The sequence below is a fragment of the Salmo salar genome, chromosome 01 (genome assembly GCF_965601325.2).
Source record: "Salmo salar chromosome 01, fSalSal1, whole genome shotgun sequence".
Taxonomy (NCBI): domain Eukaryota; kingdom Metazoa; phylum Chordata; class Actinopteri; order Salmoniformes; family Salmonidae; genus Salmo; species Salmo salar.
The window spans coordinates 28,266,288-28,293,476 of NC_138291.1; the positions used below are offsets into that span (position 1 = coordinate 28,266,288).

At 43.2% G+C, this 27,189-nt stretch overlaps 2 protein-coding genes across 2 annotated transcripts in view; one reads left to right on the forward strand and one right to left on the reverse strand.

The window, feature by feature from the left end:
• Positions 1-670: 670 nt before the first annotated feature.
• On the forward strand, positions 671-18,312 carry LOC106590795 (transforming growth factor beta-3 proprotein). The gene is made up of 7 exons (XM_014181986.2): positions 671-1,489; positions 10,286-10,449; positions 11,980-12,109; positions 12,273-12,380; positions 15,540-15,708; positions 16,324-16,477; positions 17,190-18,312. Exons 1-7 carry the CDS (start codon positions 1,144-1,146, stop codon positions 17,346-17,348), a joined length of 1,230 nt encoding a protein of 409 aa, XP_014037461.1. The 5' UTR covers positions 671-1,143; the 3' UTR covers positions 17,349-18,312.
• The window catches only part of ttll5 (tubulin tyrosine ligase-like family, member 5), an 88,747-nt gene continuing 79,153 nt past the window's right edge, over positions 17,596-27,189 (reverse strand). The window contains exon 33 of the mRNA XM_082973153.1: positions 17,596-20,612. Coding sequence (XP_082829279.1) covers positions 20,560-20,612 — 53 coding nt within the window. The 3' untranslated portion in view covers positions 17,596-20,559. The remainder of the gene's footprint in view (positions 20,613-27,189) is intronic.

Here is a 27,189-nt window from a genome sequence, read left to right on the forward strand (position 1 = left end):
TTATGTGAGTGATTGTTTATTGTATTTTCGGTCTGTCATGGTTTGCGTGTATTTGTTACTTTGTATATTTAACATTTTGAGTAAAAGTACGTTGATTACTCATATCTGCTGTCCTGTGCCTGACCCTCTACACCAGCCACACATAGGACCCCTTTACAGTTAAGCCAGTGAAAAAAATCTGCTTTTAGTTTTTGAGATATTTAGCACCAGCCTATTGCTAGTTACCCATTATAAAACTGACTGGAGCTCTATGTTAAGGGTGGCAGTTGTTTATTTTACAGTAGGGTCATTATATCACTAAATTATTCTCTGAATATCAAGTCATATGCAGTAGATCATGTCTTCCACATTAGCTTCCTATATCCACTAGGAGGCAGACGGTCACTTCTTAAAAATGTCCATTGCTCTTGTGTGATCCAAACTATTTTGTGACCTGACGTGCCCACGTAGGCTATTATCTGTATACATTGATTAAATACTGTATAGGACAATCACAAACAAGTTGTTTATGTATCTATAATACATGGCTCCAAATAGACAGACATCATAGAGGGTGAAATGCGCTCCCAGAAATGTCCCTGTGGAATGATAATCTGCAGTCCCTCCTTCTCAGACGTCACAACTACCACTTACTATAAAGTATCAGTGAAATCACAGCGCGCCCATTGAGTACAAGACTGTTGCGCAAAGAGGACAGGAGCGTGAGGGAGAGCGGCACTGACCTTACACCAGCAAACGTTGATGGAAAAGAAAAAAATGCAATGGAGAAAGTACATTTTGTCATGATGAACGAATGACGAGGGAAAACGGAAGATGTCAAGGGTGTGACACAACATTTGAAGGAAGAATAGAAAGACGACAGATTGAGTGAAAAGGGGTCTCAGATAAGATAAAGATAATTTTCAAGAATGATCTGGACTATTCTTGGAATGGACACCCGGATAGCACCCAGATGACACTAGCCCTATATTGACAAGATGGGTTTCCTCGGGGGAAAGGACTCATTGACCTCCTGAATGCAAAGAAAGAGAGGATAACATTTCATCAGGAATTTAGTCCAAATAATTGTCTTTTTCTGTTGCCCCTTTACCATACTTCCTTATATTTCATCAGTTTATTAGCTAAGCAAGGGCAGATAGAAATATGCATTTGGGTAAAGCACTTCTGTTTTTCCTCTTGTTGAACTGTGTGACCATGACTTTGTCACTATCCACTTGCACCACTGTGGACATAGACCACATAAAGAAAAAGAGAGTAGAGGCAATCCGAGGACAGATTCTCAGTAAACTTCGACTGACCAGCCCGCCGCAAACATTGGGTCCGAATCAGGTACCGTTTCAGGTGCTGGCGCTCTATAACAGTACGAAGGAGCTGATCGAGGAGTTGGGGAGAGACAGACAGCAAAGTTGTGGACAGGATAACACGGAGACTGAATATTACGCCAAAGAGATTTACAAGTTCAATATGATTAATGGACCACCAGAAAACAGTAAGTGCTGTTAATGTATCTATTTTACGCGTTTTACGCATGAAGGCCACTTTTCTATCCATGCGCTTTGTTCGTTTTGTGAAATCATGATCCTACCAACAGCTGATCGTGTTGCCACGGTGGCTTCTATTCACAGGAGGTTGGTGGTACCTTAATTGAGGAGGACAGGCTCGTGGTAATGGCTGGGGCGGAATAGGTGAAATGGTAGCAAATTAGGGATGATCCCATTTAGTCAACTGGTCGATTGTTTGCTCCACCGATATTTTTTTGGGTCGAGCAGTGGCATATATATATATATCTCTATCTCACACGAGACACCTGTCTGATTCACGCCTGTCTGAGTAGACTTATCCAAAGACAGAGGCTGTGGGGATTGCCCACCAGTATCACCAGATTACCATTTACCATTAATGACCATTTCGAATCTACAATGTTTGTTTGGTTACGGTCATTTTTGTTAATGCATTCAATATATTATAATTATAACAATCTTACGGTTGTCATTGTAGGAGTGGACACGTTGTTTGCAGAGTGCACAACCTAGGCTACACTTGTGGGGTAAACGTTTTGGTTTATTTCATTCCATTTATGAGTTGTCATTTTATTCATTGTCTTTTGTTTGTTACTCTCCTGTCAATCTTGAGTAAGGACACGCACCTGATTACGCAGCCTGCACACAAATGTAGGCTTATAAATGTGCCCATTTGGGGATCTGATACTAGGCTACTTTCCTGATGCTTTATTTCTGATTGTCTTAACTCACCATCATTGTGGAGCTTCTCAAAGTCATTTTTTTCTTCGCCTCAAAAGGCAAGTAAACGAAGCCTGTTTTTACATCCATTGATAATGACAATAGTTCCTCAACACAGCCTATTTGAAACATCTTTCCAGCTCTCTCCCTTTCAATTACCACTCAGCATGAAAGGGATCACGCTCTGGCCCGGTGGAAATATCATCAAAAAGGCCTACCTGATTACTTCTTATCCCTTGCGCAAATAGCCTACAGCTGTGTCTGTCTGGAGTTCACTGGCGCAGCAAACTCTTGAAGGCCCAGAATATTTTATACAATGTTGCAAGTTTGCTAGCACAAGCTTCTGGCTGGTCACAAACGTTTTGATACACTGTTTCAAGTTCCTTGCAGACAGGCAATGCATACGTGATTGATAGGATGTTTAGTTTTATCAGGATATTTTCTACCTGCGGGCTGCAATGTTTTTATTTGTTGGCTTTATGTAGGGTATTTTTTACATATTGGCAATGGCAATAGAAGTTACTTTAGATTTGTATCATTTTTATTTTGATATAATTTTGATTAACCACATTACATTGATTTTGAGATATAAAGACTATTATAAATGAAATGAAACTGTTCCACGAAAATCTGGCACCAGATCAGTAGAAATGGTACGATAACTTGGCACTCCAAATGGAAAAGGTTGCTGACCGCTGGTGTAGCCTCATACCGGCAACTTCAAGAGCTTAATGGCAGAATCTGCGAAGGCCAGCATCAGCGGGCAGTGGGAGGAGGAGGAGGGTCGGTTCGGGTTGGAACAGGTTTGTTCTTCTGGTTAAGCTATATCTTGATCTCTGGCTCCCTCTTTATTAATTTATGTGTCTTAATGTTCACAAATGCAGTGCTTAAAGCATCAGGAAAGTAGCCTACATATAGTTGATTTCATTCAAACATCTCATGCAGATGTAATATCAATCTCTGGTGGTTTTCCATATAAATAATTGAAACTAATAGAGGAGCATACCTCTCCAATAAATAAAAATGTAGTATGAAAGATCAGTATAGCCTAAAGCAACTTTTTCATTGAGAACTGAAGAAAACCCATATGTATTACTCCCCTTTTCAAAATGTCATTCTTCTGACTCCCCTGCAGAGTTAAGCCCCCTGTGTCCAGTTTGTCAGTGTGCAATGCAAGCAGTGTCTGTGATTTATTTTATGGCATTTATACAACTGCCATATGTTCCATTTCCAGCTGAACTGATCTATAAAAGCACCCGTAGATCTGCAGCATAGGCTAATACCTACTGTAAAAACGTGGAGACAACGTTAACAAATTGTACTAATGAAATAACGCACGAAATAACGCAAAAACACCCTTGCTCCGCCTACAGAGGAATTGACCGACATAACGTTAACGCACGGTCGCATCCCTGCGCAGTGGAAAGAGCGCGACAAACGGAGAGGGCAAAGCAAACAGTCTAATTGGCGTGAGCGCCATTCCTCCCTCATACCTCACATAAAAGCCATGGGAACTCCCAATAGCTGACCCAGCACACGACCGTCTGAGACATTCCATTGGAACACTTTCTTCAGGCACTCTAGCGATTTTAGCATCCCTTCAACCACTGCACCAATTACAGTTTTTTCCCAACTCCAGATATTATTTGTTCCCAAAACTTTTGGGATTCTAAGAGCATTGTTTTATCATGCATTGTGTTCACCTCACCACTGTTTTCTTTATTAGCACTATTTAGAAGTTCAAACGTAGCTAATTCAGCTGCAAATTGGCTTGTGCACTAGAACAAAATTGCCTTGCTCATCCTAGTAGTCATTTCCTGTATAAATAGACCACAATTGATTGTTCCAGTCTAATCGGAGTGAAGTTCATTGGACCATCTCCCTCTTTTGCAGTGTATTGTCTGGAGGGGAATTGTTTACTAAGTGGAAGACTTGGAGGTCTATTCACTGTTCAGATGCTGGATCATTGCATCATGTTACTTCTTTATAATCAACAGGTGTTTAAAGCTATTCAATGACATTGAACAGAGCTTCCTCTGGCAACAGCTCAAGCCCCCCGTGTCAAATCTGTTTCCTGAGTGCTTCTGACTCTCAAAATAGTCACTACTACAACCATCTTGGTCAGAGGTATCCAGAGGCCACAAAACAAACAGAGGTCTGGTGCGTGGGCTCTGGGCTGCATTATAGCCAGGAGCCCTAGTCACATCACTCTGTCATGACACTGTCATGATCAAAGTAAATAAACAGGGCATAGTGGCCACAGTTGTCACAAGGGCTGGCTCCAGGCATAAGTGACATAAGTGGTCGCTTAGGGCCCACGGCTGCTAGGGGGCCCCGACCAACTTTTATTTTATTTATTAAAAAAAAAAAATATATATATATATATATATATATATATATATATATATATATATATTAGTGACTCAGTCAGGGTCGGGTTCTCAACTAACAGTTGAGAGTTAATTTGATGCAAACACATCTCTGGTGGGATATATTGTTTTTAATGCAGATTTTTTAAATATTCTAAGATCTGCATAAAAACAATGTATCCCACCAGAGATGTGTTCCCATCAAATTGACTTTTTGCAGATAAAAGGCTGTGCGTGATGACGTAGTGCACATTAAAAAAATAACATCAAAAAGCGTGTGCCTCTCTGGTATTTTCACGTGCGCTCTAGCCAACAGAGCTTTCTGCACACTGCTGGCTAGAGTACACGTATAGCCTACATGATGAGATTATATTGACAAAAGAGTGAGATTATTTTTATTTTTCAAACGGCAGCCAAGCATTGATTATCAGGTCACCAGGATAAGACCCTAGATTTTTATTAGACAGGAGCATCAAGCTCATCACATTGCACTTTCACCACCCTGCGAAGTTCATCATAACTCTGTAGTTTAATAAACTGCATGCCTTCCCAACAAGTTGTAGTGGGAGGACCACACAACATGTCATGTCATCGCGTGACTCCAAGTTTACATCAATATGATGATGGTTCATTTTTATTTTTCCTTTATTTAACTAGGCAAGTCAGTTAAGAACAAATTCTTATTTTCAATGACGGCCTAGGAACAGTGGGTTAAACTGCCTTGTTCAGGGCCAGAACAACAGATTTTTACCTTGTTAGCTCAGGGATTCAATCTTGTAACCTTTCGGTTACTAGTCCAACATTCTAACCACTAGGCTACCTGCCACCCTATTATATAAATATTTGCGCATAAAAGCGTTTCAACCAACATTTCTCGCATAATTCATTTTACAGACCCAAAAAGATCTCACCTTGTCTAGTGTATTTTGTTTTGACAACATTTGGAAAGTTTACTGAAAATGTTTCTGTTTCCATCGGGCCTGTCATTACATGTTTATCCGACATGTACTTTACTCACATAAAAAGGTTGGATGTAAATCTGGTTACTGAGAGTCACTCAATTAGCCATGTCACCTAATGATTTTTAGATTGGTAAATTAGTCTAGCCAGTTATCTAAACTTGTAGTCAGAGTGACTAACAATCAATCAATCAGGGCCCTCTGGAGGTCAGGGCCCCGGGCACATGCCCTGCATGCCCAGTCGGTATTCAGCCATGATTACAATATCATTAACATGGCATAACATGGCCCCCAACCTAATCTTGTTTAGGGCCCCCAAAGGCTAGAGCTGGCCCTGGTTGTCACTCATTGGCCATTGAACAAGACTAATTCCATTAATCTCGTACATTTACCTAAATGTAGCCTACAATGCACTTTTCTGTCCCTGTTGTTTTTTCTTTGTTTAATCCTGTTCTTTGTTCACATCCAGATTCACCCTCTAGAGTAGACTGTAAGGGAGGGAGGGAGAGTGTTGTCCCCTCAATAACAAGGCCTGCAGTGTTGATGAATAATCACCTTTCTCTTCCCTTCAATTTCCATTATGTAATTTTCATAAGAAGTAGGGCCTGTTTCAGTATCAGTGAGCGTAATGTCTATCACCACAGTAATACAGCAAGACATATTTTCATTCCATTTCCATAGTCTAATGGGTTTTACATACACTCTTTTTGGAAGGTGGGAATGTCTTGGATTATTGTCAGATTGGTGCTTTTTCACTCTTTTTATTACTCAGTTACAGGGCTGAGTGTAAGACGAAGAGACTTTTCCTCCCAGACTCATATGCTTTAATAACTAGAGTAATTTGCCAAAATACTCATGGTACCATTAGTTAGGTGTCTCTGAATATAAACAGTGTTTTCCAGTAAAGCTGTGGATAAGACAAGTGCAGATGGGAGCCATTTGGTGAACACTGGTAGAGGAGCCAAACTAACGCCACAAGGTCCAAGCTTCTCCATAATCCACAGCACCCAGTCCTAGGTTTGGTTTGGGTACTGAACTCCAGTTGTACTCACTCCTCCATATATATTAGCACTCATTCACTGTCTTTATGTTGACATTTGGCATAGTAAGTCTGTCCAAAGACTACCACTGAACCATCTAAGAATACCACGTATTGGCTCTCATTGCTGCAAATTAGGCGGAGCCAGGTTTATTTAGAAGAAAAGCATGCAGTGAGTGTTTTGGCATACGGCAGTCATTGATTCAGCATTGGGAGGGAAGAAGAAAGATGTGTGCCGGAGCTGAGAACAGCAGTGTTCCTGATATATGGAATTGTAGAAAGGTGACGTCATCCCAAGCAAACAGACTTCTCTGGTCCATTCCGAAAGACAGCCCCCCCCCCATCCCCCATCCTTGATCAAGTGGAAAAAAGCTGTCTTACTTCAGCAGAGAACTCCATCACATTATCTCATCTTAACAGTCAGCCACAGGGCTCCATGTGTAGAGACTTACTCAGGACAGGAGTACTGGAAATGTCTTGGTCTGAGGAATGGCTTGGTCTGAGGAATGGCTTGGTCCACACTAGAGTGTTGTTTAAATGACAGTAGCACAGACAGGTGATCATGGCAGGTATGTTTTTATTGATAATGACCATTCATTCATATGTAGTAATTTGTTTCGCAAAAGTGTGAATTGTAATTGGATTAGAATTTACTGCTCAAATTATAACGTTTATTCATCTGGAGATAGCTATATTATTTTATTGACATGTTAGATAAAGATAAAACTGTAAGTTGAAAAAATGCCATATGTGTGGCCTTCTGGATAAGCCAGATTAGTCTAATAACATTAGTTATTAGACATTAGAATACCAGCTTTTGCAGCGCCGTTGCCATTTTTCACTGGTAAACGAGGTCCAGACTCCTCAGCAGCTGGCCAGCACCTGCTTTCTATGCTTCCCATTTCCTTTGTTTACCTTAACATAGCTTTGGCGAGACTGACATCACGGCCGGCCCTTTGGGCACTGGGAACATGCTGATTGCTGGGAGTGTTTGATGGGAGCTTCTGTGTGATGTCACCTACCAGGGCAGGGAGAGGAGAGGAGCTAGCATGGTGGGGCATCCCAGACACAGGAAGTAATGAGGTGAGGGCGGAGGGGGAAGGGGGCGGAGGGGGACCAGTGTCTGTCTAGGGTGGAAGCTTTATGAGAAGCTTTAGAACAGAGCTATTCTGTCCCTAGATGCTCCTGTGTGGAAGATTTCACTACTATTGTAACCCTCGCCTAAAATTCTTCTATTGACCAGGCAGGTTATTGATCTAGAACATGAATATCTGGTCAACTGCTCAACATTTTGACTACAAATACTCCGCTTTCAAGTTTCAAAGTTTATTCGCCACGTGCACAGGATACAACAGGTGTAAAACAGTACAGTGAAATTCTTACCTTGAGAGCTCTTTCCAAACAATGCAGTGATAATAACAATAATAATATAGATCATAATAAATATAGATAAAGATAATAATAATAATAATAATATAGATAATAATAGGAAATATCACAACAAATAAAAGCAAGAATAAAAACCTACGATGAGCATTAAAGAACACCAGAATGGAAGTATATACAGGTCAGTGCCAGTACCTTATTCAATGTGCAGGGGTACTCCTCAGCCCCACAGTCCATGGAAGTCATTGCAGACACACTGCCACATAAGAGAAAGGTTACAAAAAGCAGGACCCCATTTTCAGTCCCTTCGGAAAAGTGGGAGAGGTATTTGTACCACTTCATATGAAATGCCATGAAAACCTTGTAATTACATAGTAGTTACCGTGTAGATACACAATTTTACATAGTGCTTAGTGTGCAATACCTGTTTGTGCCATTACACACAGGATTTATTACATGTATTATATTTGCAAACAAAGCCACATTTGGACAGCTTTCTTTCACCACAAAACTGACTATTTTCAGCATATTCACAATGAATCTCAAAAGAAAGGTTAACAACCTTGAGAAATGGGAAGGACTACAATATAATAAAAGTTTGTTGCATTGACAAATAAACTATTTTGAGGGGCCATAGAAGCTCTTTGGGACATGTTTTGGTTGCTTCAGATAAGGTTCAGGTCAAGATCCCGCTGATGTCAGCATGCTCACGCTGCTGGCCTTAGAACCAGATCTGATAATGGAGAGAAAAGAGACTGTAAATTAGTCTGCTGTGTATTTCACTCTAATTATGCTGGCAATCTCTTACACTCACAGCCATGGAACAAATTACCTTCAGACCCTTGGCAATAATAAGCCATAATGTGAAATCCACCTAAAACCATTGCAATGGGAAAAATGAGGTAATCCAAAAGGAAACCAAAGACTTGATTAGAATTTCAAATCTGCTCTTGAAGTGGGCCTTTCCACCTTCTGTGGGGGAGGCAGAGGGACAAGAGAGATGAGAGAGAGAGAGAGAAGGGGGGTAGTGAGACAGGCCAAGGGAGTACAGGGCTATTGAGCCCTTATAGATTGTGAGAAAGCACAGGACAGATATTTGACTAGGGGTGAAGAGTCTAAAGACTGAAAAGGTCACATATAAATAGGGGGACTTAAAAATAAAATAGTCCATGGAAATATGAGAGAATGGCTAAACCGCTGTGAAATAGGATTATGGATCATAGGGAGTTTAGGTAGATGTGTGAGCTCACAATGCATTATACAAAAACATCCTTCTCCATTGTTATAAACATATCTAGATTCATGTCAACCAAAGGTGCGATATCCTTGTTAACCATCACCAGTGAATCACAGGGTCTCTATTAAAGCTCAGGCTTGGGGTTATAAATTAGCAATGGCTTGGCTGTAAATGAGTGTTTCCACTTGGCTCGTAAAATGCTTGCCGTGTGCTTGTTTTGCTCAGCGCTGCATGCGCTCGGCCTGTTAAAATAATAAACGATTCAATGGTATTAGGGTTGGAAAAAAATAAAAGCTTCCTTGACTGGGCAGTGCAACAGGAAGTATTTCAGAAGGGGCCCATCGAGAAGTGTTCTGTGGCTGTTACTATAACTACTGTACTGTACTACTGTAGCTGGGTTCACGGTGTGCCTTACACAACCACACCACACAGGTTGACAGGACTGGTTCCCCTTCCAATTGATGGTTAAAATAACCTTAAGGTGTTTCTCTCAGTTATACAATCAGCCCCCCTGACAAACAGTCCACTGAAGGACTCTCTCCTTTACAAACAACACATTGATTGAGCTAGTGTTCTGTATCTACCTGCATGTGATTGCACATGTTGTGAGCTGAACTGAGCTAAACTGGTTGGTTGTTCTAGGGAACGCTAGGCTTCTGAACGAGCTCTGGAGCAGGAGGCAGGGAGGAGGAGCACACTGCCATCTCAGCCCAGCCTGTTCAGTTCCACCAACACATGGGACATTTGGTTTTCATTTCATGACTTCAACTTGTTGCTAACTCGGACTGCACAAAGCATAAACAGATGGCCCAAGGCTTCATTTTATTCACTGGCAATAGTTGGAGAATGGTTAAGTGTATTTTTTCTGTTTTAAAGGACATTCGTTTGGAATGTCGAACTATGAAATACAGAAGATATAGAGATAAACACAGCTTAGGCTGTGTACCAAGAGTGAAGACTTTTGTCATAATCCTGCTGTGTGGAAGCAGTGAGGATGGCATCATTAGAGTTGTGTTTTAAGGTGAGTCACTTTGTCTCTGTGTCCTGCCCTGCAGATGACCTTCCCTACTGCCCCAAGGGCATCACTTCCAAGGTATTCCGCTTCAACGTTTCCGCCATGGAGAAGAACTCCACCAACCTCTTCAGAGCCGAGTTCCGAGCCCTTCGTGTCCCCAACTCTAGTGCCAAGAGGAACGAGCAACGGATTGAGCTCTACCAGGTGTGTGAACGTAATAAAATGTCTCAATACACATGGGACAGTGAAGTCAGTCTACATGGAAAGAAGAAAACATTTATATCAGGGCCCCTAACTCCCCCTGTCTTTAAGTGATTATCATTATTCCATGTGCCTCAAGTCAAGTACATTTGCACACAATTCAGAGCGTGCTACAGCAGACTCTGAGAAACTCTAGATTACCATTTTGCAATCGCTCCTTTCACAGCTGTCAATCTCAGAGCTTTTGTCCAACCAGCCTTTTTTTCAGTTAGATGTTTTCAACAAGAGATTCAGACATCTGCACCTGTATTTGTATATTTTAGGAGGTGTGTATGTGTTTCTGAGTGGTGTGTGTGTGTGTGTGTCCGTGGATTGTATGTGGGTGGGGTGGATGGGATGTATTTTTGTTTCCTCATTAATCTCCCGTGAGAGACTGGGAGCTATGATCAGGTTCCAACATTTCCTGCCAGGGAGACGAGCGTCTCCAGCCTGCATACCGCCTCGGAGGCAGGCTACTTTCTGGCCAGGGCCAAGCTCAGCTCAGACTGGCTGTCAGGTCCCCAGATTGTTTCCAGGAGCCCAGAGGAGATAGAGGCAGGGTCAGCCGCTGCACTGGGGGAGTAAATAGAGCTGCTCGCCCCCACACATTAGTCGGGAGCTGATTGGCAGGCCCTGGTGCTGGCCGTGCTCTCTTGCTGGGTCCCCTGTTCCCACAGGAAACCGGATTAGAAACTGACAATGTTCAGGAACCTGTTTATCTAGCCTGCTGTGGTGCTGAGCCCCCCACTTCACTGGCCTCTTTCTGGAGATAACACTTATCGTTCACAGAAAGCTTAGGCGTTATTTAAAGTGTGGATCCCTAAATCCTATGCCTTAGGGCTGGATTCAATCCGTATCGCGAAAGATCGCCGCTTAAAATGTAAAAGTAATTTCCAATTGAACGGACATATGTAGTGTTTACCGTTTTTTTAAATTACTATTATTATTTATTTATTTATTATCAAGGGGTGCTGCAGCACTCTCAGCACCCCTACTTCCCATGGCTATGTTGCATTTACATTTCAATCTAGCTATAACGCGGATCTTTCGCGATACTTCGGCGATATGGATTGAATCCAGACCTTAGTCCGGCAATTGGAGACAAAGTATACGTCCATGCTGGTATACAGCACATAATCAGAGACACTCAGAGATCTGAAACAATGGCGGCTCTAGCAACATTTGCAGTGCCTCATCCTGACTAGACCAGTGTTAGGAAACCAAAAATGTTGAGAGCCCAATTTAAGTTTGAAGTGCAAATGGAGGGACAGCCAGGTTCTTCATTGGCAGTAGGGCTACACACAGGCATTAACTTGCAAAATGGGGATATCAACACAGGGAGTCACATTTTCCATGAGGAGAAGACGTTTGGCCCAGGGCATCCTAGAGCGTCTGGCTCAGACAGCGCTGGCTGGGTTGCCGTCTGGTGTGTGTGGGTGTGTGTGGGAGAGAGAGTATATGCAGCTGGGTCACTCTCTTACCTCTGGCTGGCAGATCCTGCGGCCAGACGACCACATAGCTAAGCAGCGCTACATCGGGGGCAAGAACGTCCTGACCAAAGGAACGCCAGAGTGGGTCTCCTTCGATGTCACAGACACAGTCAGGGAATGGCTTATGTACCGAGGTGAGTGGGCCAAAGCCCTAATGTTCCCGGTCTCATACCATGTGTTGCATATCAAAGCACGAGCCAAAAGGTATTTGGAAACTCAATTTCATTTGGACAAAGGAAAATGGTCTCAAGGAAAATACCACTTCCTCATATTGCCTTGCTCTCTTCTTCCCCTCAGAGACCAACCTGGGCCTGGAGATCAGTGTGCACTGCCCCTGCCACACCTTCAACACCAACGGTGACATTATTGAAAACGTCAATGAGGTGCTACAAGTCAAGTTCAAAGGTAAAATGATATGAGGTGCTGCATTTAAGAAACCAACCATTTGATTCCTCCTTTTTGGCTTTTCCACTGCTCAACACAGCCCCTCTTTCTATCCATATGAGCTCTGATTTAGAAAAAGACCAGTGAACATGGGCCTCAATGGTTGATACTTATATGGCTTTCTTTTGTGAAGATGATGGTTTTCCTCTCAGAGAGAGAATGAGGTGAGAGAAAGGGAGTGAGAAAGGCAGAGAGAGAGAGAAAGGAAAAAAGATGAGACAAAAGGACTAGAGAGGAAAGAAAGAGGAGAGAAAGAGGGAGAGAGCGACAGATCATGGGAATACAATTGGTCTGGTATCTCACTTAGCATTGGGGCCTCCGGGTCCCTGGTCCTGGGAATGCTCCCCTGACTGGCTTGGCCACAAAGAATGTGCTACCACGGCACTCAGACGCTTGGCCCCGAATTAAAGAGGGGCTCCAAATCCACCGGCAAGGTCTCTCCTGAGATCTCTACTGCTTTTGCTATCAGGGGCAGATTGGATGAGCAGACACTAACCCAGGGGGACGACAGAGGGATCAGCTCTGACTGGTGGACGAGGAAGAGTGAGAGCAGAGAGAGGAGGAGGAGTGGGGCTGAGTAGGTGATGCCTAAAGTCCAGCCTCTTACCAGTGGAGACAATGCTTTTAAGACATTACAGAAAGTACTATGACAAAAACAGCAGTGGTGAATTCTAATTCTGTATAACTGACTCAGACATACCCCATTCCTGAGCTGAGGGGCAGGGTGCTCAAATCAAATCAAATGTTATTAGTCACATGCGCCGAATACAACAGGTGTAGACCTTACAGTGAAATTCTTACTTACGCGCCCCTAGCTAACAATGCAGTTTAAAAAATCACATAAGAATAAGAAATAAAAGTAACAAGTAATTAAAGAGCAGCAGTAAAATAACAATAGCGAGACTATATACGGGGGGTACTGGTACAGAGTCAATGTGCGGGGGCACCGGTTAGTTGAGATAATATGTACATGTAGGTAGAGTTATTAAAGTGACTATGCATAGATGATGACAGAGAGTAGCAACGGAGTAAAAGAGAGAGGGGGGGGGCAATGCAAATAGTCTGGGTAGCCATTTGATTAGGTGTTCAGGAGTTGCATGGCTTGTGGGTAGAAGCTGTTTAGAAGCCTCTTGGACTTAGACTTGGTGCTCCGGTACCGCTTGCCGTACGGTAGCAGAGAAAAGTGTATTACTAGGGTGGCTAGAGTCTTTGACAATTTTTAGGGCCTTCCTCTGACACCGCCTGGTATAGAGTTCCTGGATAGCAGGAAGCTTGGCCCCAGTGATGTACTGGGCCGTTTGCACTACCCTCTGTAGTGCCTTACGGTCGGAGGCCGAGCAGTTGCCATACCAGGCAGTGATGCAACCAGTCAGGATGCTCTCGATGGTGCAGCTGTAGAACCTTTTGAGGATCTGAAGACACATGCCAAATCTTTGCAGTCTCCAGAGGAGGAATAGGTTTTATCTTGCCCTCTTCACGACTGTCTTGATGGGATTGGACCATGTTAGTTTGTTGGTGAAGTGGACACCAAGGAACTTGAAGCTCTCAACCTGCTCCACTGCAGCCCCATCGATGAGAATGGGAGCATGCTTGGTCCTCTTTTTCCTGTAGTCCACAATCATCTCCTTTGTCTTGATCACGTTGAGGGACAGGTTGTTGTCCTGGCACCACAGGGCCAGGTCTCTGACCTCTTCCCTATAGGCTGTCTCGTCATTGTCTGTGATCAGGCCTACCACTGTAGTCGGCAAACTGAATGATGATGTTCGAGTTGTGCCTGGCCGTGCAGTCATAACAGGGAGTACAGGAGGGGACTGAGCACGCACCCCTGAGGGGCTTGTGTTGAGGACCAGCGTGGCGGATGTGTTACCACCTGGGGGCGGCCCATCAGGAAGTCCAAGATCCAGTTGCAGAGGCAGGTGTTTAGTCCCAGAGTCCTTAGCTTATTGATGAGCTTTGAGGGCACTATGGTGTTGAACGCTGAGCTGTAGTCAATGAATAGCATTTTCACATAGGTGTTCCTTTTGTCCAGGTGGGAAAGGGCAGTGTGGAGTGCAATAGAGATTGCATCATCTGTGGATCTGTTGGGGCGGTATGCAAATTGGAGTGGGTCTAGGGTTTCTGGGATAACGGTGTTGATGTGAGCCATGACCAGCCTTTCAACACACTTCATGGCTACAGACGTGAGTGATACGGGTCGGTAGTAATTTAGGCAGGTTACCTTAGTGTTCTTGGGCACAGGCACTATGGTGGTCTGCTTAAAACATGTTGGTATTACAGACTCAGACAGGGAGAGATTGAAAATGTCAGTGAAGACACTTGCCAGTTGGTCAGCGCATGCTCGCAGTACACGTCTTGGTAATCCGTCTGGTCCTGCGGCCTTTTGAATGTTGACCTGTTTAAAGGTCTTACTCACATTGGCTACGGAGAGCGTGATCACACAGTCTTCCGGTACAGCTGGTGCGCTCACGCATGTTTCAGTGTTATTTGCCTCGACGCGAGCATAGAAGTACTTTAGCTCGTCTGGTAGGCTCGTGTCACCGGGCAGCTCTCGGCTGTGCTTCCCTTTGTAGTCTGTAATGGCGTGCAAGCCCTGCCACATCCGACGAGCATCAGATCCGGTCTAGTACGATTCAATCTTAGTCCTGTATTGACGCTTTGCCTATTTGATGGTTCGTCGGAGGGCATAGAGGGATTTCTTATACGCTTCCGGGTTAGAGTCCCGCTCCTTGAAAGCGGCAGCTCTAGCCTTTAGCTCAGTGCGGATGTTGCCTGTAATCCATGGCTTCTGGTTGTGGTATGTACATACGGTCACTGTGGGGACGACATCATCGATGCACTTATTGATGAAGCCAATGACTGATGTGGTGTTCTCCTCAATGCCATCGGAGGATTCCCGGAACATATTCCAGTCTGTGCTAGCAAAACATTTCTGTTGAAATACTTGGGTCTACATTTGAATTGACCTGAACTTTGTTTTCTAATGGACTAGGACTGCACTTCAGCTTGATTTACCAAATCTATGCCTTTTTTTTCCTATGGAATGGTCTTGGTCTACGTAGTTTCATCCGCTAATGACACCTCTGTACTAACGCCTGATGTCCCTGTGTCTTCCTCCTGTAGGTGTGGAGGGTGACTACGATGAGAGCCGCTGGGACCTGGGCAGACTGAAGAAGCAGAAGGAGCAGCTCTTCCCTCATCTCATCCTCATGATGCTGCCCCCTCATAGGATAGACACCCAGTCCTCATCCCGCAGACGCAAGAGAGCCCTGGACACCAACTACTGCTTCTCGTTCGTAACTAACCACCTCACTCTTCTTATTCAATCACTAAGTTGCTGTGCAAAGTCAACCTGTGAAATCATAGCTCAAAAAAACAACGATTTGAGTGCATGTCATATATTTAGATGAAAACTTACTGCAGGATGAGTAGCCACATTTTTGTGCAATAGATAAATAGCCCCTGGTTACTCCTGTAAGCAACATAGTAGGTCAAGTTGGATCTCAAATGGTAATGGTGGCTTCTCTCGTTTGTAATTCACTTGGCAGAGGAGCGTAGGAATAAGCTGGTTAATTTGCCGTCAGATAGCATGGCAGAGGCATTAGCAACCTGATACAAGTCAAGATTTGTCCCTGTACGACAGCTACCTCCCTCCCCTCTCTTACATGCGGTCCCCTCTTCTCCACTCTGGAATCTCTCTGTCAGTCTCACTGACAACAGTAAGACACCTGGGCTGCCTCCAAGAGGGAAATGAGGACACACACATCTGTGGAATTTGTGGTCTTCTTAGGGCTCAGTCAGACTGCATGCATGTAGTGAAATGTACACAACCTAGAAATAAAGCATTTCTCCTTCAGGTGAAGTATTTCATTGCTTCATAAAGATCTCTCTCTCCTGCCTACTGTAGTAACTATGAGGAGAACTGCTGTGTACGACCCCTCTACATTGACTTCCGCCAGCACCTGGGCTGGAGGTGGATCCACGAGCCTAAGGGATACTACGCTAACTTCTGCTCCGGGCCCTGCCCTTACTTAAGGAGCGCAGACACCACACACAGCTCGGTGAGACACGGCTTGTACACCAGTAATGCACTCATTACCCTGTGTTAAGTATTATTACCACTAAATGACACAATGGAATGCAGGCACTTACAAACATGTACTGTATGTTGGCACACCTAAACAGACAACACCCACCTACACACTCTCACAATCTGATAGCCTGAGGTTTCCCAGGCCAATATGAACAAATACCAACCCATCATCACATTGCTTAGTATTAAGGCTCTATTCAATCAGATCTGCTTTAGCTGACATCCGCATAACGGTTGTTTTGGTGTTGTCGGAGGTGGAACTGTGTTAGTGCTGTCAAATCCACAAGTGGCTCCAGGCATTATACCTAAAGTGGACATTACAATTGGCTGCACGGAGTCGAAATCTGAATTTTTTTCATTGAATGATTTAATTATTTCTATATAGCCTACACTTTTTCATTCTGAACTTCTAATGCGAGTGTGACGGGTGTGGCTTTGTAACAATGATCAAGAGCAGCTGCTCACCAATTTGAAAGTGCCAACTCTGTTACACCTCCGACACCGCCAAAACAGCAGCTATGCGGGTGTCGCCTATCGCCAGTTAACGCTTGATCTGATTGAAGGTCTAACTTCAAAATCAAACTTGTTTTTCATCCAAATGAAATGAAAGGGAATAACAATTATTTTTGTAGTGATTGTACCTGGCCTGACGTCCCCTCCCTTCCTCCATCCCTCCGTAGATGCTGAGTCTGTACAACACCCTGAACCCTGAGGCGTCTGCCTCTCCCTGCTGTGTGCCTCAGGACCTGGAGCCCCTCACCATCCTCTACTATGTGGGCCGCACCCCCAAGGTGGAGCAGCTCTCCAACATGATCGTCAAGTCCTGCAAGTGTAGCTAAAGGCCCCGGGCCCAGCACACTGGGATCTGACAGGGCCACACACGGCACTACACCGAGGGAGGGGAAGCGGAGGGTGGCATGCTGTCTGTCCCACCACCAAGAGTACACCTGTCCACCCTCAACACTCTCCCCCCTCCTTAGTCGAGCCCACAGAGGCCCTGCAGAGAGAGACGCAGCCCACCACTCTACCCACAATTCCCAGGCTGTGTGCCCAAATTACTTTCAAACATCACTCCAGACCCAGCAATCTCAACAGAACTTTTTTATTGGCCTTTTACAACAACAACAACAATTATTCTCAATGTCAAGTGTTTTCCCTTATTTTTTTTGTCAATATTTCAGCCTTCTGAACTGCCTTTAGCTTTGTGCCATATGACCACGGGCATTCAAAGCCAACCTCTGTCTGCTCAGAGGAAAAGAACAGACGAAAGCTGTTCTAGCCATGACCACTGCCTACTCAAGGACATATAGTAGTTGCAGTCAAAAAGAGAGACCCACTGAGAACCTGGATTTACAGTGCAAATTAATCAAAGGGGCTAAAGCAAAAGCTCTGTCAGGCTTTTGTTTCCTAAAGAGAACCATCCTTTTTAATGGAGGGCTGACACAAAGCCTTGACGCACAGGACAAACAGACTGTCCATGCTGGAAACTAGCGCAGCGTGCACCATATCTCCCTACACTGGTTAATCTAGGACAGATGCTGATGGACTCTAATAATCTTAGGAAAAATACAAAATGCTGGAAAACAACCTTTATTCAACAAAGTATCTTTATGGTTATGTTTACCTCTGTTATGCAACAGAATCATGTTTTCTGGATTTTCTTTTCTTAAATGAAGCTGACTTTTCTGTTGTACAAGACAATGTATGTCACTAGGTGAACACTTCACTAGATCAAACTGTAAAAGTTTTTATTGCTATTACTCTTAAACACTTTTTTTTAAATTAAAAATGGTCTTGGAAGAACAGATGTATATATTTTTTTCAAAATCTTTAGATAATTTATACTGATACCCACAAATGATGATTATGTATTTACGCCCAGCTCAACAGCTATCCATATTGAGATCCTAGTGACAAAGAGCTAGATTCAATCAGATCCTCTTTAGCCAAAATCCGCATAGATGATGTTTTGACGTGTCGGAGGTGGAACTACGTTAGAGCGCTCAAATACACAACGGCTCCCGTAATTATACCTAAAGTGGACATTGCCATTGGCTGCACGGAGTCGCATTGAAATGATTCCCATGCAGCCTAGTTTACAAGTTCAAACACTGGAATGTGAGATGTAGTCTACACCTCGATTAGGCTGATTTGAAAATCATTAAACAAAATTAGGATTTCTATTTGAACGTCACTATTTCTATATAGCCTACACTTTCTCATTCTGAACTTCTAACGCGAGTGGGACGGGTTTGGCTTTCTGACAATCACCACAAGAGCAGCTGCTCACCGATTTGACAGCTCAATGCAGTTTCACCTCCAAGCCTGCCAAAACATCAGCTATGATGGTGTCGGCTATCGCCAGTTAACGCTGGATCTGATTGAACTAGGCCCTAGTTCACTTTCAGAGGTGCAGGAAACTGATTTGATTGACAACCTTCTTTAAATAAAAAATAAATATATATACACACACACACACACACACACAATGCAACCATTTACAGTACATATAGACGACACTGGCATAATAAACATATTGCTACTGATATTAATGGTCTTGCTTGCAAATGGTCACTGATGGTTCCCACACTGTTTGGTCCTCACAATACAGCAGTTGGGGAGACACATGCAAAACGCTATTAATATCCTACTAACTTTGTATTCCCTTTCAATAATACATGACCCAACCCACTGCTGCATATGTTCTTCCCCAGTTTGTACTCGAGATAACAGCATGCTGGCATACACTCTTAGAAAAAAGGGTTATTCGGTTGTCCCCATAGCAGAACCCTTTTTGGGTTCCAGGTAGAACCCTCTGTGGAAAGGAGGGTTGAGTACATTTACTACACAAAAGATGGCATTGCATAGGTAGGCCCCTTCATCACCATGCTCTGAGCACAGGGTCCATGAGACAGACATTCAATAGCTTTTTCCCTCAGGTTGTAAAAGAGCACACACACTACAAACGGACACCATTGTCATTGCATTACAGTCCGAAACGACTGACTGCAAGGTATTGTGTAACATACAATTGAGTTAAAGCCAGATAAAAACATTACTGTGCAGGTCTAACAGTATACTGCACATTACTAAGCCAGAGCGCACAAAGAATGGCAGTATAACAGGTGTACACCTCGTTACAGTTCATAGTGGGAAAAGTCTGGTATATACTGTTACTGTAGAGTCTAGACAAACAAGGGAGTGCCAACATGAGAACTGGAAAGGCAACAATACAACTCATTCAAGTGTCCTGCTAGCCAATGTAACAAGTCTTCATGAAAAGAGAGGAATCCCTTCAGTATACATAAACAATGACCAAAAATAACTGGATTGGCAACTGTTTGTGATACTCTGATAAATTCATTCATGAGGGAATGGTTGGTTCCCAAGCACAACATCAAGCCTGCCTCACCAGACAACACTTCCTTTACTTGCTCATTTCTCAGTAAAACAAGATCATTGAGACAATCTCTAAAATATTGGTCAATTGCAGTTTCTCTTGTACCCAAACTTCCCTACACCGCAAACATGTCTTTAAAATGAGACAGAAGGGGGTGATAAAGCACATCTCTCTGGCTGTACAGTAATTGCTATAATGTATTAAGACTATACTGTGAGCTCCAGTGATAGTGTCCATGGGGCCTCTGGTGGGAACCAGCTGTTGCTGGGTGTCTGTCACTTAAGTCTTTCCATGGCATAGACAGACAGACAGCATGGGGAGAATGAGGGATGACAACTGCTGCGATAGGGTTATGGAGTTGGGGCTGGGGGGGTGGGGTGATACAGAAAGCCACTGGAAAGTTTTGGCCTGTGCAACAGATCCCGACCTGCGTCAGGCCCAGGGATTCCTGAAAGGGCAGGCTATCCTCTTGCATGTCTCCTTCATATAGAAACAGTAACAGGGCCTGGTGTGATGTCAGACATACAGTCACAGCAGTGGGATCCTTAAGTTGTTTCCTACCCAGCATGCACCTGTGGTCACATGCAGCGACACCTCTGTCGGCAAGATGGTGTGCCATAGCTCCCGTCCTTTCTCTGGTTATCTCGCTGTCATCTGAGCTTGGACCCCTGTCCCTGAAACAGTTTGCTGTACCCAGAAAGACCTGCAGAGGAAAGAAGATAACTAAGATGAATAAAATAACTACATTGGGGTGAACATCGAATCTTGTGCTTTCAAGGCCGAATCTTCAGTGTGCAGTACTACTGTGGGAGCAGGTCAGGGCAGAAGCTGGGGAAGAAAGTACTCCATAGTGCTGACTGGTGTATCTTACACAAAAGAGCATTTAGAGTCAATGCCAAATACAAATAGTGTGAGGAGTTGAGCCAAACTTAAAAGTTCTATATGGAATTTATTTTGCTAATGGTTGCAAAAATTATGCTAGATCAGGGGTTTTCAAACTGGGGGTCTGCGGAGGTAGTCCAAGGGGTCTGCAATTTTTTGTATTATTATCTTTTGGGAAAAGACATTTCGGTGGTATTTTTATGTGAAAAATAAGAATTTTATGAATATCGCCAGCTGCAACAGAATACCATCATGGAAATACTTTTTATGTCCCTGCGTCCAGTATGAAGGAAGTCAGAGGTAGTTTCACGTGCATATGCTAACTAGCGTTATCGTAATAACTGCCAGCAGCATACAACCCTGCATCCCACTGCTGGCTTGCCTCAAGTTAAGCAGGGTTGGTCCTGGATGGGAGACCAGATGCTGCTGGAAGTAGTGTTGGAGTGCCAGTAGGAGGCACTCTTTCCTCTGGTCTAAACAATATCCCAATGCCCCAGGGCAGTGATTGAGGTCATTGCCCTGTGCAGGGTGCCGTCTTTCAGATGGGATGTTAAACGGGTGCCCTGACTCTGTGGTAACTAAAGATCCCATGGCACTTGTCGTAAGAGTAGGGGTGCTAACCCTGGTGTCCTGGCTAAATTTCCAATCTGACCCTCATACCATCATGGCTTAATCACTTAATCATCCCCAGCTTCCAATTGGCTCATTCATCCTCTCCCCTGTAACTATTCCCCAGGTTGTTGATGTAAATGAGAATGTGTTCCCAGTCAACTTACTGGTTTAAATAAAAATAAAAAAAACTGGAAGTCTACAGGAACAGTTTGTACGCTGGTTGGAGTCATTAAAACTCATTTTTCAACCACTCCACAAAGTCGGTTAGGACATCTACTTTGTGCATGACACAAGTCATTTTTCCAACAATTGTTTACAGACAGATTATTTCACTGTATCACAATTCCAGTGGGTCAGAAGTTTACATACACTCAGTTGACTGTGCCTTTAAACAGCTTGGAAAATTCCAGAAAATTATGTCATGGCTTTACAAGCTTCTGATAGGCTAATTGACATAATTTGAGTCAATTGGAGGTGTACCTGTGGATATATTTCAAGGCCTAGCTTCAAACTCAGTGCCTCTTTGCTTCACATCATGGGAAAATCAAAAGAAATCAGCCAAGACCTCAAAAAAAATTGTAGACCTCCACAAGTCTGCTTCATCCTTGGGAGCAATTTCCAAACGCCTGAAGGTACCATGTTCATCTTTCTGAACAATAGTACGCAAGTATAAACACCATGGGACCACGCAGCCGTCATACAGCTCAGGAAGGAGACGTGTTCTGTCTCCTACAGATTAATGTATTTGGTGCGAAAAGTACAAATCAATCCCAGAACAGCAGCAAAGGACCTTGTGAAGATACTGGAGAAAACAGGTACAAAAGTATTTATGTCCACAGTAAAACGAATCCTATATCGACAACCTGAAAGGCTGCTCAGCAAGGAAGAAGCCACTGCTCCAAAACCACCATAAAAAAGCCAGACTATGGTTTGCAACTGCAAATAGGGACAAAAAACATAATTTTTGGAGGAATGTCCGCTGGTCTGATGAACCAAAAAATAGAATTGTTTGGCCATAATGACCATCGTTATGTTTGGAGGAAAAAGGGGGAGGCTTGCAAGCCAAAGAACACTATCCCAACCGTGAAGCACGGGGGTGGCAGCATCATGTTGTGGGGATGCTTTGCTGCAGGAGGGACTGGTGCACTTCACAAAATAGATGGCAGCATGAGGATGGAAAATTATGTGGATATATTGAAGCAACATCTCAAGACATCAGTCAGGAAGTTAAAGCTTGGTCGCAAATAGGTCTTCCAAATGGACAATGACCCCAAGTATACTTCCAAAGTTGTGGAAAAATGGCTTAAGGACAAAGTCAAGGTATTGGAGTGGCCATCACAAAGCCCTGACCTCAAGCCTATAGAAAATTTGTGGGCAGAACTGAAAAAGCTTGTGCGAGCAAGGAGGCCTACAAACCTGACTCAGTTACACCAGCTCTGTCAGGAGGAATGGGCCAAAATTCACCCAACTTATTGTGGGAAGGTTGTGGAAGGCTACCCAAAACGTTTGACCCAAGTTAAACAATTTAAAGGCAATGCTACCAAATACTAATTGAGTGTATGTAAACTTCTGACCCACAGGGAATGTGATGAAAGAAATAAAAGCTGAAGTAAATCATTCTCTCTACTATTATTCTGACATTTCACATTCTTAAAATAAAGTGGTGATCCTAACTGACCTAAAACAGGGAATTTTTACTAGGATTAGGGATCCATCTTTAAAAAAACCACTGCTGTTTTCTGATGTAGGCTAGTTGTTCTGTCTGATTATCCCATTCTTCCCTGCAGATCCTCTCAAGCACTGTCAGGTTGGATGGGGAACGTCGCTGCACAGCTATTTTCAGGTCTCTCCCGAGATGTTAGATCGGGTTCAAGTCCGGGCTCTGGCTGAGCCACTCAAGGACATTCAGAGACTTGTCCCGAAGCAACTCCTGCGTTGTCTAGACTGTGTGCTTATGGTCGTTGTCCTCTGGAAGGTGAACCGTCGCCCCAGTCTGAGATCCTGAACGCTCTGGAGCAGGTTTTCATCAAGGATCTCGCTGTACTTTGCTCCGTTCATCTTTCCCTTAATTGTGACCAGTCTCCCAGTCCCTGCCGCTGAAAAGCATCCCCACAGCATGATGCTGCCACCACCATGCTTCACCGAAGGAATGGTGCTAAGTTTCCTCCAGATGTGACACTTGGCATTCAGGCCAAAGAGTACCATCTTAATTTCCTCGGACCAGAGAATCTTGTTTCTCATGGTCTGAGAGTCCTTTAGGTGCCTTTTGGCCAAGTGGGCTGTCATGTGCCTTTTACTAAAGAGTGGCTTCCGTCTGGCCAGTCTACCATAAAGGCCTGATTGGTGGAATGATGGAGGCCACTGTGTTCTTGGGTACCTTCAATGCTGCAAAAATGTTTTGGTACCCTTCACAAGTTCTGTGCCTCGACACAATCCTGTCTTGGAGCTCTAGGTACAATTCCTTCGGCCTCATGGCTTGGTTTTTGCTCTGAAATGCACTGTCAACTGTGGGATCTTATACAGACGGGTGTGTGCCTTTCCAAACCATGTCCAATCACTTGAATTTACCACAGGTGGACTCCAAGTAGCAGAAACATCTCAAGGATGATCAATGGAAACAGGATGCAGCTGAGCTCAATTTTGAGTCTAATAGCAAAGGGTCTTTATACTTATGTAAATAAGGCGTTTGTTTAATTTGCAAAGAATGTTTTTGCTTTGTCATTATGGGTTATTGTGTATGTAGATATATTAAATAAATAAAAATCCTTAATTTTAGAATAAGGCTGTAATGTAACAAAATGTGTCAAAAGCCAAATGGTCTGAATACTTTCCTGAATACACTGTATATACTGCCTTCAGAAAGTATTCACACCCCTTGACCTTTTCTACATTTTGTTGTGTTACAGCCTGAATTTAACATGGATTACATTTAGATTGTGTGTCACTGGCATACACACAACACCCCTTTATGTCAAAGTGCAATTATGTTTTTAGAAATGTTTACAAATGAAAAATATGAAATGTATTGAGTAAATAAGTATTCAACCCCTTTGTTATGGCAAGCCTAAATATGTTCAGGAGTAGAAATTTGCTTAACAAGTCACAAAGAAAGTTGTATGAACTCACTGTGTGCAATAATAGTGTTTAATATGATTTCCAATGCCTTGCAAAGAAGGGAACCTATTGGTAGATGGGTAAAAATAAAAAAAGCAGTCCTTCCTAACTCAAATCAAATGTTATAAGTCACATGCACCGAATACAACAGGTGTAGACCTTACAGTGCAATGCTTAATTACAAGCCCCTAACCAACAATGCAGTATAAAAAATATGAATAAGAAATAAGTTACAAGTAGTTAACCTCTCTAGGGTCGGCGGGACGAAATCGTCCCGCCTACTTAACAGCCAGTTGAATCCCGTGGCGCGTTATTCAAATACCTTAGAAATGCTATTACTTCAATTTCTCAAACATATTACTATTTTACACCATTTTAAAGACAAGACTCTCGTTAATCTAACCACACTGTCCGATTTCAAAAAGGCTTTACAACGAAAGCAAAACATTAGATTATGTCAGCAGAGTACACAGCCAGAAATAATCAGACACCCATTTTTCAAGCTAGCATATAATGTCACATAAACCCAAACCACAGCTAAATGCAGCACTAACCTTTGATGATCTTCATCAGATGACAACCCTAGGACATTATGTTATACAATACATGCATGTTTTGTTCAATCAAGTTCATATTTATATCAAAAAACAGCTTTTTACATTAGCATGTGACGTTCAGAACTAGCATACCCCCTGCAAACTTCCGGTGAATTTACTAAATTACTCACGATAAACGTTCACAAAAAACATAACAATTATTTTAAGAATTATAGATACAGAACTCCTCTATGCACTCGCTATGTCCGATTTTAAAATAGCTTTTCGGTGAAAGCACATTTTGCAATATTCTGAGTAGATAGCCCGGCATCACAGGGCTAGCTATTTAGACACCCACCAAGTTTAGCCCTGACCAAAGTCAGATTTACTATAAGAAAAATGTTATTACCTTTGCTGTTCTTCGTCAGAATGCACTCCCAGGACTTCTACTTCAATAACAAATGTTGGTTTGGTTCAAAATAATCCATAGTTATGTTCAAATATCCTCTGTTTTGTTCGTGCGTTCAAGACACTATCCGAATGGTAAAGAAGGGTGACGCGCACGACGCATTTCGTGACAAAAAAATTCTAAATATTCCATTACCGTACTTCGAAGCATGTCAACCGCTGTTTAAAATCAATTTTTATGCCATTTTTCTCGTAAAAAAAGCGATTATATTCCGACCGGGAAAGCGTGTTTACGTTCAAAGACGAAAGAAAATAAAACATGGGGTCGACTCGTGCACGAGCCTCAGTCTGATGGTGCTCTGACCGGCCACTATCCAAACGCGCTACTGTTATTCAGCCAGAGGCTGGAATTACATCATTCAGCTTTTTCCCGGGTTCTGAGAGCCTATGAGAGCCGTAGGAAGTGTCACGTTACAGCAAAGATCCTCAGTTTTCAATAAACAGAGACAAGAAGAACAAGAACTTGTCAGACAGGCCACTTCCTGTAAGGAATCTTCTCAGGTTTTTGCCTGCCATATGAGTTCTGTTATACTCACAGACACCATTCAAACAGTTTTAGAAACTTTAGGGTGTTTTCTATCCAAAGCCAATAATTATATGCATATTCTAGTTACTGGGCAGGAGTAGTAACCAGATTAAATCGGGTACGTTTTTTATCCGGCCGTGCAAATACTGCCCCCTATTCCCAACAGGTTAAAAAGCAGCAGTAAAATAACAATAGCAAGACTATATACAGGGGGGTACTGGTACAGAGTCAATGTGCGGAGGCACCGGATAGTCGAGGTAATATGTACATGTCGGTAGAGTTAAAGTGACTGCATAGTTAATAACGGAGTAGCAGCGGTGTAAAATAGGGGTGGGGGGGCAATGCAAATAGCCTGGGTAGCCATTTGATTAGATGTTCAGGAGTTTTATGGCTTGGTATTTTATTAGGATCCCAAAAGCAGCAGCTACTCTTCCTGGGGTCCACACAAAACATGAGACATAATACAGAACATTATTAGACAAGAACAGCTCAAGGACATAACTATATACATTTTTAAAAAGGCATACGTAGCCTACATATCAATGCATACACACAAACTATCTAGGTCAAATAGGGGAGAGGCGTTGTGCCACGAGGTGTTGCTTTCTGTTTTTGAAACCAGGTTTGCTGTTTATTTGAGCAATAGGAGATGGAAGGAAGTTCCATGCAATAAGGGCTCGATATAATGCTGTACATTTCCTTGGATTTGTTCTGGATTTGGGGACTATGAAAAGACCCCTGGTGGCATGTATGGTGGGGTAGTGATGCAGTTAGCCTCTCCTCAACTCTTAACCAAGAGAGACTGGCATGCATTGTATTTATATCAGCCTTCCGATTACAATTAAGAGCAAAACGTGCCGCTCTGTTCTGGGCCAGCTGCCGCTTAACTAGGTCTTTCCTTGCAGCACTGGACCACACAATAATCAAGATTACACTAAACTAGAGCCTGCAGAACTTGCTTTTAGGATTGTGGTGTCAAAAAAGCAGAGCATCTCTTTATTACGGCTAGACCTCTCCCCATCTTTGCAACCATTGAATCTATATGTTTTGACCATGACAGTTTACAATCTAAGGTAACGCCAAGTCATTTAGTCTCCTCAACTTGTTCAACCGCCACACCATTCATTACCAGATTCAGCTGA